General features: G+C 33.0%; 2 protein-coding genes across 3 annotated transcripts; one reads left to right on the forward strand and one right to left on the reverse strand.

The window, feature by feature from the left end:
• The first annotated feature begins 1 nt into the window (after position 1).
• LOC130654255 (synaptotagmin-A-like) lies at positions 2–4,285 on the forward strand. The gene is made up of 5 exons (XM_057456803.1): positions 2–138; positions 637–729; positions 1,582–2,507; positions 2,762–2,876; positions 3,770–4,285. The coding sequence occupies exons 2-5, from the start codon at positions 705–707 to the stop codon at positions 4,222–4,224; spliced, it is 1,521 nt and encodes a 506-aa protein (XP_057312786.1). The 5' UTR covers positions 2–138; positions 637–704; the 3' UTR covers positions 4,225–4,285.
• A 1,254-nt stretch (positions 4,286–5,539) lies between these two features.
• LOC130654254 (uncharacterized) lies at positions 5,540–15,656 on the reverse strand. Of its 2 annotated transcripts, XM_057456801.1 has the most exons (18): positions 15,492–15,656; positions 13,052–13,139; positions 12,474–12,568; positions 12,213–12,292; positions 12,079–12,132; positions 11,864–11,962; positions 10,110–10,140; positions 9,531–9,655; positions 9,409–9,438; positions 8,995–9,123; positions 8,700–8,813; positions 8,410–8,435; positions 8,064–8,166; positions 7,724–7,987; positions 6,939–7,644; positions 6,073–6,171; positions 5,815–5,885; positions 5,540–5,733 (listed from the first exon to the last, which is right to left on the reverse strand). In XM_057456801.1, the coding sequence occupies exons 1-18, from the start codon at positions 15,559–15,561 to the stop codon at positions 5,581–5,583; spliced, it is 2,337 nt and encodes a 778-aa protein (XP_057312784.1). In that variant the 5' UTR covers positions 15,562–15,656; the 3' UTR covers positions 5,540–5,580. The 2 variants fall into 2 exon arrangements, with proteins under 2 accessions (XP_057312784.1, XP_057312785.1); XM_057456802.1 differs by lacking the exon at positions 15,492–15,656 and having other exon boundaries at positions 12,479–12,568; positions 13,052–13,086.
• Positions 15,657–15,792: the final 136 nt, after the last annotated feature.

Here is a 15,792-nt window from a genome sequence, read left to right on the forward strand (position 1 = left end):
TCACTTCTTAGATACATCGGCTTACATTTGTTTTGAAGCGATATTTTTTTGTTACGTACGTTTATAAGTGTTCGTGAACATCAAAGAATTCTTGCTCCCATCAACAAAAGTCGAGCTTATTCGAAGCATTAAAATATGGTAAGAACGTTTTTAACTTTTTGATGTCGGATCGTAAAGTTTTGTGTGTGTTTTGTACGTCTAATATAGTGATACGTTATTTTTTAAAAAAAATTATAAAAACTAGCTTAGAAAATGCTTGAAACTGAAAAAACGGAATATGTTTTGGTAAGAAATTTTTTAGTATTTCTATGTCAGTACGTATACTTAATTTAGTTTTCGTATATATAAACTCGTTGCTTCGTGGAAACTTGTGCTTAATATCAGGATATGTAAGAAAGTGGCTATAAAAGTACACTGAAGATTCCAATCATTGAACAGTAATGTAATTTGTACTGTAGGTAGATAAAAACAGCAAAAATTTTGTTTCAAAACTCATCTAGAAAAAACCGTTATGTTTACCACTACATTGTTTGCTTCCATATTTTTTTCAATTCTGTCTGTCCCATCATATCTAATCTCTCTGTCAACTTTGCGTGAGTGTTGGAATGTGTTTCATTGTGTATTTTTTTGTTTCAGCAAACTTTATTGGTGCGGGTGTGAATATATTTTAACGATGATAGATTTTCTGTAAAGTTTGTCATGGAATGATGGTTGGTCAAGTTCTAAGTGGTAATTCTTTTTTTACTTTAAATATTTTAGAATTTTTTTTATCTTTTTAATCTAAGGAACTAAGTTTTTTTTAAATTTAATTTTCTTAGTAAGTTATAAGTAATAAAATTACTATGTTATTAAAAGTCCGCACTTAAGTTGTCCAGTATTCTCTAGAATTGAAGTCTGGATTTAAATGTCATACAGTCTTTCTTCTCCTCTTTTTATCAAATGAAGAATTTCTAATGCTAAAAGTAATATTTTAGAGTAACGTTTATATAACAAGGTTCTGGAAAGTGCTTATCATATGATGTGATGCAATAAGAAGTAATATATGTTTCGTTAGATAAATATATTATATCGCAGATTAGGATCATATTACGACTTCAAAAAATTTCAGTTATTTTGCAATGACACCACAGTTGAAAGGTTTTTCTAAATAGCTTATCTATTAATACCGGAATTGTGAATAGCTATAAGCTCGCCAAGTTACCAACGCACCTGTTGGAGCAATCAATTACGAAACTTTCTCCCATGAATAACATACACACATAAGAGTGAAATTAAATGAAATCATATATCCTCTTTTTCTTTCATAATTTTTTACATGGTATATCTTTTTCAATATTTATTGACTAGTATGGCAACGTATGCTAGAAACATACGACGAGACTGTAATTAACCTCCAATAGTTGTTTTTTGTACCCCCCCCCCCCCCTGCAAACGAATTTACTCTGTATTTGTGGATCAATGTGTGATGTATGACGTAGTTTTTTACACGACAACGTCACGACGTCATACAACCCTTTGCTTGTCACCTTTGAGAGTTACCCAAGTTGTTACATGTTAATAGTGACATTTTGTTTTATGCAGGTACGTCAGGTATCATTCTGCTTGTTGTCATTGTATTGGTTCTCCTTTGTATTGCGGTTTTGGTCGTTCTTAAATACGCACTCAGAAATAAACCAAAAAGTCGTCACTCTGTTTATCATAAATATGCCGTTTTAAAAAGTCAAGAAGATGTTGCTGTTAATGTCAAACAGAATCCCATCCAACCTCCATCTCATGCGAACGTTAAAGTGAGGCTCATCCCTCCAAAACTATTGGAATCGAAAAGAATAACAAGTATAAAATATTCAGGAGAAGAAGAAGAAGAAAAAAAAGAAAAAATATTGGAAAAGAAAAATGAGGAACATAAAAAAACTAATTCTGAAAATGTGATCACATTTTCTAATTATCGAGAAAAGTTTTTTGGTTTGCTCGATATGTCAAATGGGCATAACAAGAACAATATTAAACGTCATTCCAAACCTGATATGGTTGATGTGTTGGATCGGAACACGTTTTTGAGGAGTAAATATCGATCACGCAGACCAGACAGTATATATGACGAAGGTATAGGGAAATTGACGTTCACTTTAGGCTACTCTAAAATCGACGACTTCCTCACCGTTCATTTAATCGCTGGACGACAAATTTATTCACATGACCCTTTAAATAATATTCGACTGCCGGCAGTTAGTATACAAATCGAGAATATGCCTGAAACAGAAGTCACTTCGAACCCTGATGAAGCCCCAAATCCTGAGTATGACCAAGAATTTACATTTTCATTGCAACAGCACGAACTTTATGGAACTTGCTTGCGATTCATTGTGTGGGATATTATATCCAATCATGAAACGAGTGTAGTAGGTTTTTCTCAAGTTAATTTAAAGGACTTTCACCATACACTTCTTGGCAGTGCAGCGGAGAGTAGTTTGATTTGTAAAGATATCAAACCTACGTTGAGTAGCGAGGTAAGTCGTATGGTTGTTTTGTCGTGGTCTTTGCCATTTGTCTGGTTGAGTTTTTTTGGCTACAACCTTCCACACAGGATACACCCACTCTACCAACACCTTCCAAAATTAAGAAGTGAAACCACTCTCTCGCCCCCAGGTTTGTTTGCCTTCTAAAAAACCCTGGGGACGAGGGTGACGAGAAACCAGTTCATTTTGTGCCCTATCTGGCATTTTAAACTTACCCATATGATTTTTCTTTGTTTTCTGTGTAGATAACTGAAGGGTTAGGTGAAGCATTGGTGTCATTGTACTATGATTGCGTCACTGACAAAATTGTTGTTAATTTAAGAAGATTAAGAAAATTAGACGTGCAAAAAAATGATCAAGGTAATAAATACTACTTTATGTGTACAGCTTGTGGTGGGTAGATGTTCAAGGTTTTTATTATTTTTTGCGGTTCAGCCATCAAACGGGAAATTAGATTCTTCACAATGCGGTAAATCGAGGTCAAACACCATTTGCCACGATTTGCCAAATTTGGTTTTTTTACAGTAAAGCCATGTTATTAAGAAAAAGTGCCTCTCTCTCTCTGATTTTGCATTTTTACTTTTCCCTCTCCCTTTAACAAGTTTATAAAATTGCTTATCGTGAAAATTTTATTTTGCGAATTCCATCGCCTGAAAATTGTTCACAATTAAGACCTTTTCATCGCAAAAATAATTCCATGAAAATTACTTCACCAAACAGATTTCTGTCCTTAAGCTAACAACAATCACTGAAACTATGGAGCAGCACAATTCTAAAGACTAGTAACGAAGGTGGTCACAGGCAATGGTGTGGTAACGAAATGAAACACAGACTCAAATATTTGATTTTTCAAGTGATGTATAAGGCAAGAATCTTTTTTCACATTTAAAAAATTTCAAAGGAAAAAATATCCCGTGTTAAAAAGTTGATCGAGGAGTTAAGCCGGGGAAGGGGACAAATTTTTTTAGGCTTAGAATTGTTGGGAAAAGTGGCGACACAAAGAGATTTGTTAGTAGCAACGTTTCTTTGTTACTAGAAACGCGTCTTTTCAGATAGATATACTGGCGACAAAATTTAACCTTTTTTAGGCGATATAAATTCACATTACTATCGCTTGAAAAACTGTCTCGTATCCCCATGGCTTTACATTTCTAGCAAATAAATTCTACACCAGTAAATATCAAAGGAAGGAAACTGAATTGTTAAGTAAATAGGTTTTACAGCCTTTACTTTATGTGTTTATCTATGTTTAGAAGTTTATGTGAAAATTTCGTTGCTGCTGGACAATGACATCATTCAATGCAAAAGAACAACTGAATACCCACCAGTTCAAACTACACAAATAAACCAATCATTCGAGTTCAGTGCACTTTCCTCAGACTTTAATCAGATAACTAATAATAATAGCCCAAAACTACATCGCGAGTTAATGATTCCTGTTCCGGATAATTCAGTGAGCAGCATTCAGTCTGTTATAAATCCCAGTGGATTAGGATTTGATACTCTTAAAAACAATATGGGAATCCTCATTAGTGTTCGCGCCAAAACTTTAACTAAAAGAAAACGAGTTATCGGGCGAATATATATTGGCAAGTCAGATAGTTCAACAGACGGATTATCGGACCAGTTTTTTCATTGGTCGGAAATGGTAAAACATTTTGATAATGTTATCACTCAATGGCATACTTTAAAACTATCCAGTTACTGATTTATTAAAATAAAATATGGAATAGATTGTGAAATTATTTATTGATCCCATCTTTACAAAATAGTGTTTTCCCTCCGTAGTTACTATTTTCTATATTTCAAAACAACGAAAATTGATTTTTTGTACAAAATTTTAAATTACTTGATTTCCGCACATTTGTGTTTTACAAAATTACTGCGCTACGAAAAATGAAAGTGCGTGAAATATTTCTTTTTAAAATAGGTGCTAAAGCAATAAATTATTCAATTAAAAACTTTACTCAGTGTGGGTACAAGTAACCCTGCGAAATCGAACAAGAAAGCGCGCGAAAAAATGAAACAAATTTTGTACATACTTGGAAACTAAGCTTGCCCATAATTGTTGTGCCTCTACAAAATTTCTCGTTTTGATTTTATTGTACATAAATTTATGTATTGAGACGTCGTTGCCTTACTTTTCAATATTTCTGAACAAACGCAGCAATAAATTTCTTGAAAAACTGCTTTAACTTTGAGCAAGAAATTTGTAGACGCGTTTATTTTTTCAAGTTCGTAAGTGCATGAAGGTTAATGTCAATAACCGACGGCGCATTGTGACAAACTGCGGGGCTATATATCGTAAATTTGACGCGTAATAATGTAATTCCCTGAGAACACATTTTTATAAAAAAATCAACTTTTGACCTGGTACTAGAGTTCGAATTGAGAAGGCATTCCGCGAGTTTAGACTAACGTTTGGGTGAGGGACTTCACTTTACCTCTATCAGACTTATTCCCCGTCGTTCTAACGTGTGACAAATCTGATTTTTTCCTTAATCACTGCGTTACTATTACATCGATCGTAACATAATTAGTTATTAAAAAATTTACGCGTTAAAGATAAATAACTCCTATATATACGGAGGTGTGGCACTCAAGGGCTAAAATATGCTTATATCAGCAGCAAAATCTGAAAATCTAAGGCAGAACCACACTTTTTCAAAATTACCCAGGGTTCCTCGACGTTGTCCATCATATCGGCTAGCGCTGAAACTTGTATGTCACGACAAACAGAAACCTATATTTCATAAATAATTTGGTAGATATTCAGGTTTATTTTATGAAATATTTGGGAAAGTATAGCCGGAAGTATGTCATTGGCTCACTCTTTACGAATGACACCACGTAACAAAGAAAAAACCATGCTTTGCTATTTGCCGTAACCTATACCGAGATTTGGTTGTATATATCAGAATTGTCTTTAAAATAAAATTTTTGGCAGCCTTGTACTTTATGGCACGCGAAAGTAATTGTGCGTGACGTACCAATCTCAGAATCCAGTAAAAAACACATTAGGGTATCATTAAAGTTATTTAAAAAAAATTCATCTCATACAAAATTATTTTTTGAATCTCTTCTTTGTCCTAGATTTTTTTGATAGAGTTTCAGTCATAGTTTTGTTTTTCTTTTGTTTATTTTTATTTTTAACATTGGCCTCCTCATAGTACCGAGATCCAGTTTTCATCTTGTTTGTCGTCATCCGTTTCGGTTTCTAGGCGATAAAACAAATCCGAAAATTAATTTTCCAGAACAAGGGGAGAAAATTTAGCTACTTAAAAATATTTTAACTTACAATGTTTTTCTTATCTTCCTCCTCTTCGTGAACACGTTTCAATTTCCGTTTTTTAGATGTCCTTTTCACTCCTAAAAAAAACAAGACAAAGAAAATAGAAAATCTTAAACATGTACACACAAAATGTAGGTTGGTTTGCAATCTACCATCAGGAAAAAATTAGAGTTAACATTAAAAATCATCATACAATCATAATATAAATTTTCATCATCGGTAGCATTTTTTATTTGTTACATCGATTGAATAAATTCTACGAACCTTTATTTGTTTGGTCGTCATTGCTGTCTGACATTGCTTCAACACAAAGAACACCAGGACTTGAAACAATTTTATATTTTCCAGCATCATCCGTCTGTTCTAAATGGAAATAAAAATAGGCAACGGCTGGGTGGAAAAAAAAAATACTGAAAAAACCTGAAAAAATAGCGACATATCAGATACTATCTATTGCAAATCTTTCACAAGCTAGGTTAGTAGCTTCATGCAGAAATATCATCATCAATTCGCTTTATCAAAAATTTAGGAAGTAGATTTTTCACAGTTTTCTCTCTACAATATAAGATATTGACAATGTTACCAGACCAAAAAACACATGCTATGCAACCTGACTGATGTTGGGTGAATGAAAAATTAGACAATTTTGTTGTTTTAAATTGTTTACTGGCTGGCTGCTTCGATTTTTAACGAAACAAATTCTTACAAAGCAACATACACACTGCAAGAAAAATTAAAACAACAGGTCATTGAGGAGGTAGTCCTCGCCTTTTTAGGTACAAATTTTCCATGTATTTTTGCTAGAGCTATGGGCTTTTTTGGGACTAAAATTCATGATGGTTCTGATTGGGTTGACTTGTTATATTTTGCAAACGAGTATAGCTTTAAAAAATACAAACAAATCTAGAAAAGTGACCCATGCTCTCTTCATTACCATGTCTATGACGACTGAAGCATAAGAAATACATAATATAAGAAATACATAAATACATACATATATATATAAATGCAAAGCAACACATTACATGGAAGCTCAGAAATGGAAATGACATCAAATGCATTGCATCAGGTCATCAGACCAAAAATCATCAAAGCTTAGATTCACTTACATGAAAAGTTTTTACACTAACCTTGCTGATTGGTATCATTTCCAAGACCTAAGAAACTTCTTTCCTCAGACGTAAGTGAGTTAATAAGATCAGCTTCAACAGTTTCTTCAGTGTCAGAATTTTTCTTTTCATTGGGTTTTTTTTCTTTATCAAGTTCCTCTTCACTATTTATATCAAATTGTTCACTAACATCAGAATCATATGGTTCACTATCATCAGACTCTTGGTCTGCCTCAATTTTGTGTTTGTATTTTTCTGTTTTTAACTTGAACTTTTTTTTTGCTTTATCAAAATAATTAAAAGAAATTTCACTGTCTACAATCTGACTTTTATTATTGATGGCATTTTCGCCACCTTCATCAACATTTTCCTCATTGTCACTTCCACTATCATTTTCAAGATCACTGTATTCTTTTTCCTCAATGTCCTTTTTAATATTATCCAAGTCAAGTTTACTTGTGTGAAGCATTACGTCACCATCATCCTTATCAAATTCTGTTAAAACTGTCAAGTTATCAAAGTTCTGTGTAACAGATGGAGCAGTCATTTCCTTATTTGTCTCAGGTATGAAATCTATTGTGGAAATTTTGTTTAAGTCACTACAGCTTGCTACATTTTTCTCGTCTTCACCGGCTATTTTTGGCGGAGGAACAAAATATGGCAGTCTACCACGTTGAAAGTCATTCAAAATCATTTTTGCAACTGTGTTAATATCTGGTTCTCCACCCTATAAAAAAAGCATTAAGAACAATTACTGACATAGCAAGAGGAATCCAGGAAGAAGTCAGAGCTGAATAAAGGATTACCTTCAGCAAACGCCCAGCCTGTCTGCAAAACTTTTCCAGGAAATCCTCTGAATTTTCCCAATTCAAAATTTTGTATGTTTTTTGTAAGTATTCTTTTTTAACTCGTGTAAGAACTTCCTCAATGTGTTCCCAAGGTTCTTTTATATTTTCAACGCGAACCACTCCTTTTAGTACTATTTCTGTTTCTGTGTCACCTGATGGGTAAACAACACCAGGGCAGTCAATCAAGTATATCTTCCGCATCAATGTCACATATTGCCATACCTAAAAGCATCTAGTATAAATTAGAAATCTCCAGAAAATTCAGAATGATCTTCCTTTTTTTAGATGTTTTCTTTACCTTTGTTTCACCAGGAATGGGTGCAGTTTTACAAACTTTCTTTTTCTTTAATGTGTTTATGATTGATGATTTCCCAACATTAGGGTATCCAATGAATCCAACACTAAATATAAAAAATAAGTTTGATAAGTAGTCGCAATAAACAGATCAGTGTAAAATAAACGATAATAAAATCATAATTTTCAGATAACAGTGTGAGAATCTGCCTTAAAAAGAGATCCAAGTGCAGGATCAATACTTAAAACAAATCCAGAATACTTTACCAGGACACTGGCACTATCATGTATAGACAAACTAGATAGCAATTGACAGTCCTGGGTAAAAAATACATAAGTTTTGTGTTTACCTGATGTTCTTTTTATCCTGGTGAAGCTAAAGAAAAAGATTTAAATGCTATATGATAACCTGTTGTAATCATGTTTAAACGTATTGCATGGTGACCAGATTAGCCAACCATCAGACAGAAATTAGTAATTTCAATGTTTAAACTACCAAACTCAAAGGATTGGCTGTAGTTTGTCATCATAAAGTCAGCAAATAACAAGCTGGAAAATACAAAACTTTTGTATTTTTGTGGCATGATATCTTTTATGTGCAATTAAATTAATCCTGGGCTACCTACAAGAAAATCCTAACCTTTCCAAACTGCCGTAGCAACTGTATAAGTGCACCTTTCCCAAATGGGTTTGTAACACTGGCATGGAACGCGAGAGTTGGATATTCTACAGACAAAGCAGCAACCCAACGCCTCTAGAGACAAAAAAATAAACACATTTGCAAAGTGATGTAAGACTTGCATGATGATCAAGATTGAATCAAAAAAATTAAATACATTTGCCATCAGAAATCGTTTTTGAATCACTTAATTCATAAAAGACATAGGATAAACATCACATGGCAAAGAATAAGTACTTCATTTAACATGACTTACCGTGACCCACGTTGGAACAAGGTCACACTTGTTTAATATAAATATTAAATGTTTGTGTTTCTTCTCTCGCTGCATGAACTCTTCTATATGTTTTGATCGAGTGCCAGGAGGATCACGAGCATCAAGTACCTTTTGGAAAAGCAAGCTATAAAATTGAATTTTAGTGAACACAAAATTTTCTATTGAAGAAAAATTAACAAATTAGGTCAAAAAAATAATTGTGAAATCAGGGTGATGAGAATTAATAAAATAATCCCTTCAGTTTTTATTTATAAGGGAATGATTCTCACTAGAATTGAAACTGACAACAAGTGGTGTTGATAATTACTGTCGTTATTTCAGTTTAATTGAAGAACATACTATTAATATTACTCCCTAATTAAAACTGAGTAGTAGATAATCAGGTGAAATTACCTGGATAACAACATCTGAAGAATCAATAACCTAAATAGAAAATAATATTCAAAAGATCAGTGATTTACATGCTGCTTTAGGGGTTATTTAAAATGCAGATACACTGAATATCTTGAGTCCACCTTGTAAAGCTCATTCCAAATTCTTTTTGACTGCCCTTTAGAAAATTTTGGATCTCGTACTTCTGTTTTCTCTTCAATGTTGTTGTTTTCAACTAATGCCAAATCATTGTCTTTATTATATTTATCTAAAAAATATTAATATATTGCTTTAAATTAATATATTGCTTAATATTAATGTATTGCTTAAGTAAAAGCAACAAATAATTTTGGTTGCAACAAAAAAGTAAAATGTCTGTCAGTTTCATCTTAAAACCTGAAGAAGGTCAAATCTCAAAAGAAGAAACTAATTAATATATCCAAACTGAATACCAATAATGAAATAAATAATTTCAAAACTGGAAAGTGAGTTGGAAGGACTGGCTGATACAAGAAATAACCTTGAAAAGCCTGTGCTGCAATTGCTAAGGATGTATATATTAGTTTTTTAATTATGTTAATTTCAGATTTATCTGGCTATGTTAAGACAAGCAAACATTAAAATAAGACTATAGAGATGATACCAATGTCAAAAGGTGCAAATAGAAGAGGTTTAACTTTATCTGAAAGACATCGAAGAAAAAGACAATAATTGCTACCAACCTGCATTGCCCTCTGCTTGCATTGCTAACCCCTAAATAAGTAAAACAATGTGCGTGTTTAAGGTAGATCTTAACAATTCGTTATTGGAAATGTCAAATAATCTAGCCATAAATTTATTTTAGCACACGTGGTATATCCAATATGCTTGATAACAAATGGATTAAAAGAGCGTGCAGTAAATTATTATTTCATGTTATGTCCCACGTCCTACTATTAAACCCCATACATTTTGTGTATAGTGTTAGCGAAAACATGGAAATAATTTAACACACAATATACGCCCAACACACAAAAATTATTGTTGGGTTCTAGCAGTGCGTACAGAAAAATTCTAAGAAAATTACTAAAGAGAGAAAGTCAAAGTTTAATCACATTTTTTTAACATGCACAATTTTATGATTTTTTAAAATGGGATTTTTAACGGAAAAACTTTCCATAAATTTAAGACGATTGTTAAACAACTTTAAGCTCTATAATTACATCCTATCCAACTTAACCTTTAATCCCTTTAACCCTATTTGGCCCAGAGTACTTAATTCTCCTCATAACCTTCAATAGGGTTTTTCAAATAAAACAAACTTTTCATGTAAAATGGCTGCTTTATATCTTTGCTCACATCAGCAATTTTTCTCTGATGTCACCAGAAACTTGAAATTTGTACAAAATACCACTATCTGCTAGAATTCTGTTTGAAGTTTCCCATAGCCACAAAAGTTATTAAACACCACTCGCAGTTCTTAAATAATTCACACAAGATTAAAAATCCATTTCTAGGTAAAAACCAAAAAAATTGGTTAATCAAAGATGATTCTCCCGATGGTTTGATTGAGTTTTAAGCTATAACCATGCTCCTAAAATTGGCATGTGGGTGTCTAATAGATAAATATAAAGACTTAGCAAGTATCACAGCCATGAAAAAAAAGGAAAAAAGTCCCCTGCCCACTGGACAGAATAGGGTTAAAATTTTTAGTTTGCTCTGAAAAATAATATATGAAATGATTTTTCTGACAATAAATAATTTCAAAATAGTTCTGCATTTTCAAACACACGGCACATAGTGAAGACTTTTTGTAAACATGTTTAAATTCACATCAGTATTTGCTTAATTTTAATTAGAAAAACTGATGTATCTGAATCTTACACATTTTGAATTAATAATTAAAAAACACAGCATACTATCACTTTTGGCAATGTCCCATGTCCTACTATCAAACCCTATAAACTTAGCATTATAGTGTTAGCGAAAACATGGAAATTTTTATTTTACACATAGTATACGCCCAACGTACACAAGAAATTAATGTTGGGTTCTAGCAGTGTGTACATTTGCATAGAATAAAAACAGAGAATTAACCATGGTAACACTCCAGGGGTGTAATCCAGAAACTTTAATCAGTCGCTGCTAAAATCTCCTTAATTGTTGTTTTGTCGACTTAAGTTTTGTTGCAGGGTCCGTTGGACAGCCAGTTGGAAATCGGTGAAATAAGAGGAAATATAAAATATTGAAAAAGCCAGACCCAACCTTTTTGTGTTGCCAGAAATTGTGAAGGTCAGTCTGAAAACTGACACAAACAAATTTTTTGAGGACGTTAGCAAAAGTATATAATCATTTGTTTTATTTGGTGGTTTTTCTTGAAGGAATTGGGAAATCTAGGATAAACTTTTTGCGCCTACTAAGATTGATGGATTACACACCATACACCTTTACAATCAAATTTTATAACAATGCGTTTGAACAGGTAACATCAACTTACTGCAACATCGTTAACAGACAAAACAGGTCTCTTCCTATGAGACTTAGGTCCAAATGTATTTTCAAATGTCTCAGTATCCAACAGATGTACACGTGCTGTCTGGAGAAAAAAAAAGTTGCAAAGTTTAGAGAAAAGAAAAAGTTACATTTTTAAAATATGGCAATGAAAAATTGCATTTTTTTATTAAAAATGAATTCGTAATAATTTCTTTATACCTTTTTTCTGTCATTCAGCAAGGAAAGGGGTAGTTTACTTGCTTTCATAACAACCTGAATTATATAAAAACAGACAGTTATATATAACAAGGTTACTGCATAATTTGGATTAAGCAAGATTTCAGAAAACCTACTTTGTAAGGATTAGATATTGCTTTCCCCATTTCATCTTGGAATGTTTGAAGAGCATTTTGTGAGATAACTTTGGTATTTCCTAAAAAAAATTAAAATAGGATTTATACCTAAGGACTTATACGCACACCTCTTTTGTTAAATCTGAAATGTTTTTGTTAAATGTTTTAAATCATCAAGTTCTCACCATTCATTACCAGTAGTTTATTTACTAGGAAATATACATGGGTAAAGAAGGTACAAATATGATAAACTGAAATTACCGAACCATTTCCTATTTGGCTCCACTCTTGCAACTTCTCCGGACTTTACACGATTCTGATATTCTGCGGCAACAATTATCTTTCCACTTCGATCTCTATAAAATCATGATTTAAGAGAATTTAAAAATAAATTGTTATAATCCAGGCAAGAATTTGTGTTTAAAACCTATTCTGTTCTATTTCATTTTATGAGAAGTTCTTGAATTTAAGGGATTTAGGCAGTCAGCTAATTGCATAACAAAGAATTTAGACTTTATAATTGGCTACTCGTTACAATAAGAACTGTGTTGTAACAATCTTTTTTATGGCAACAAAAATTAATTGCTATTTGAGAATCTTTCAACTGTCAGGGAAAACTCTAAGAGTGTATGCATCAAATTAGATTGTATAAGCCAAATTTGGATTAAATTACAGCAAATTTTTTTTATTTTCTTAACAAATTACTGATCATCGATTTCACAGACGTCCTTAAGCCAAACTAAGCATTCTCTAAATTAGAAGTGGTATGTCAAATTAGCAATACACTCTTAGCAGTTCTCCCTGACAAATCGCAACAATTTCGGTCCAACAAAACATACCTTACAGGTTTACCACCTTTATACATTTTAATGCGTTTGATTGTTGCTCTATCTCTCATTTTTGATCCAATAGCAGGTTTTGGACGGTCTATAAACACGAAGATTTAAAGTTAAAAAATCGTCTCAATGGCAGTTTTTTAGGCACTTATGTAAACTATTGTTGTGATCTGCTGACACAGAAGCACATGCTCCTTCATGAACTTTCTTAGGTATTTTTGAGCATGCTTGGCAAACTCCACAAAATGTACCAATAAAGTTGGATTTTACATATTTTTTGCATCGGAAAAAAAGAAATCTTCCTGCACATGCGAAAATGTGTTTTCCAAACACATGACTCAGAAATTTTCTTGTCTTTTCTGTTCCATTTCCAAGTGAAAGTTGAATTGAATTCAACTTTTTCTCTAACTCTTTCTTACCAATGGTTTCTGACGGAAAAATGATTTTTTTTTTTCAAATTCACTAAAATTTCGTGACAACTTTATGTCGATCAAAAACAATGAAGTACAAAAATAAACAAAATGGTGAATCACTTTGGAAATATATGTTACATGCCAGTGTGCAGCAGCAGGGACATATTTGCAACAACAGCCACAACAGAACTACACGTCCTGGCTGCATAAGCAAGACTATGATTCATCACCATCTCCATCACAAGATGTAGAAATGATTCTGAAGCAACTGACAAAACAGTTGTTGGTGATGAATTTAAATGCCTTCTAATCAAGGAAGTAAAAAAATACACATGGGACGTTAAAGCCCAAAGTTTTAAAGAAACACCGGAAAAAAAGTAGCCAGGAGACCCAGCGTAATTTTTTTTACCACCGGGAAATCGGAGTAGTTAAGGTAGTTGAGTAGTCTTAAACGATTTTTCTGCTGCCAAAATCTGGCCGCGCTTTTTGATTGGCTAATTCTATTGTTTTTTGCTTATGTGGTCCATGTCAGGGAAAGCCCTTTTCATCTGAATATTCCAGCAAGTGGTTTCACTCACCCTAACAAACATTAGTAAACTATAAAGTTTTTACCACAGTAAGATGTGACCAAGCTTGGTAAATAACTCACAGATAAATTAAAATGGCCTCCGAAGCGATTAGTCACATTGTCCAATTTAAACTCGGGGTTTCCGCTGAGTCATTCGTTCGCGTCTAAGCTTTAGTTTGAGAGAAACTCATTTTATCAACTCGAAGAAGAAAGCTCAGTTAACTAGGCTAGAAAAAAAAGCTGTATAACAGTTAGGGACAACTGCAAATTAGACTATTCCGCCTAAATAGGCTATGATAGACAAATTAGGCGAAATTTATCTCCTAACTAGGCTATCAGCACTAAATTTGCTTATTACAGCCTTCTGGTTCGTGGTCGCACCGATCTTTAAGGTTAAAAATGATCTAACAAACCTCCCACGGACGTAGAAGTATTATTTTCGTAAATGTTATGGTGTGTTTTAAAGATATTGCTTTTAGTTTGTTATGCCACTGATCCGCATGCACACAATGTTTTTTTCCGGCGTGTTTTAAAAAACCGCCCAAATAGACTATTTTGATTTAAAAAAAGATGGCGGATGGGATAAACGCACTTTGCAAATGTACTGATCACGACGTTTGGATTACTTTTCGAAATAAAAATAAATTTAATCCAATGTAATTTTGCGGGAAAATAATATACTAGTTAGGCTATGATGTCCTAATTACGCTATCATAGACTAAATAAGCTATTTGGACAATCTCGCCCCGGACCTTGTTCTAGTCACAGAGATATAATTTCTAGTCGATTGGAAACGAGTTTAGTTGGTGGGCACGCTTTCATGTATAACTTTTATATCCGCCATGCAAATTCTATGAAATTTCACCTAAGCAAAGATGACTAAGTCAGCAAGTAGTACAGTAAAAATAATCGCGCGACCAACAAAGATTGCGAAGATATCGTTGATTAAAAATTTCCATCTCCTAAATAGACTATTCTCTCTAAGTTAAGCTATTAAAAATCTCCTAATTTAGCTACTTAGCTTATTTAGGAGAAATAGTCTAATTTGCAGTTGTCCCTAACTGTATAAACAAACATTTTTCTGTCGCCAAAATTTTAGTGGAAATTAAGATTAATTGATTTTCGTTCTGTTCCGATCTGGGGCAAAAAATATGTAAGTGGAAATCCACATTTATGTTGATTTGACCACAGTAATGTTTTTTAAAGTTTTTAATGGTAAATCACAAAAAAACTTGTCTGTGAATCCCTGCATGACTTTTAAGCAGTAACATTATTTAGCTTTGGCATTTGCATGGCAAGAAAAAAATAACGCTTGCTGAATTGTTTTTTATCCTATGGATTTCTTCTCACATCGTTGAAGGGAACCCAAGGTATTTAACCAAAGATATTTCGGTCAGAAAAAGCATTAGAAAACGTGTTATAATAATAACAACACAATAAACAATTTACACGTTTATTTTACCTGGATTTGAGCTTCCTTTTTTTCGATTAAAAGTATTGCTATCCTGCTTAATTTTTGTTGGTTTCGCCATTTTGCTATCGTCCCTTTGAAACTTGATTTTGCTTCACGTGTCCTATCTAGCCAAAGACCATGCGGTAAAGAAATAAAGGGAGTCGATCTGCTTTGTCTCAGGACGGTTGTGGTTGAACGCACGATAGTGAAAAGACGAAAAACTATTTATAAATACATTTTTGTTGCACTGATCACGGGTGTAACACGCTTCCCAAAAACTGTAAATAAATCGATAAAATGAAAAAATCAC

The sequence above is a fragment of the Hydractinia symbiolongicarpus genome, chromosome 8 (assembly GCF_029227915.1).
Source record: "Hydractinia symbiolongicarpus strain clone_291-10 chromosome 8, HSymV2.1, whole genome shotgun sequence".
In the NCBI taxonomy this organism is placed as follows: Eukaryota; Metazoa; Cnidaria; class Hydrozoa; order Anthoathecata; family Hydractiniidae; genus Hydractinia; species Hydractinia symbiolongicarpus.

Excerpts from the sequence above, each read along its gene's own strand:
- LOC130654255 (XM_057456803.1), top strand. The coding sequence starts at position 705 with ATGATGGTTGGTCAAGTTCTAAGTG. Across the intron at positions 730-1,581 it reads GGTTGGTCAAGTTCTAAGTG|GTACGTCAGGTATCATTCTG; the intron begins GTAATTCTTTTT and ends TGTTTTATGCAG. Across the intron at positions 2,508-2,761 it reads AACCTACGTTGAGTAGCGAG|ATAACTGAAGGGTTAGGTGA; the intron begins GTAAGTCGTATG and ends TTTTCTGTGTAG.
- LOC130654254 (XM_057456801.1), bottom strand. The coding sequence starts at position 15,561 with ATGGCGAAACCAACAAAAATTAAGCAGGATAGCAATACTTTTAATCGA. Across the intron at positions 9,656-10,109 it reads GCAAGCAGAGGGCAATGCAG|ATAAATATAATAAAGACAAT; the intron begins GTTGGTAGCAAT and ends AATATTTTTTAG. Across the intron at positions 7,645-7,723 it reads AGGCTGGGCGTTTGCTGAAG|GGTGGAGAACCAGATATTAA; the intron begins GTAATCCTTTAT and ends CTTTTTTTATAG.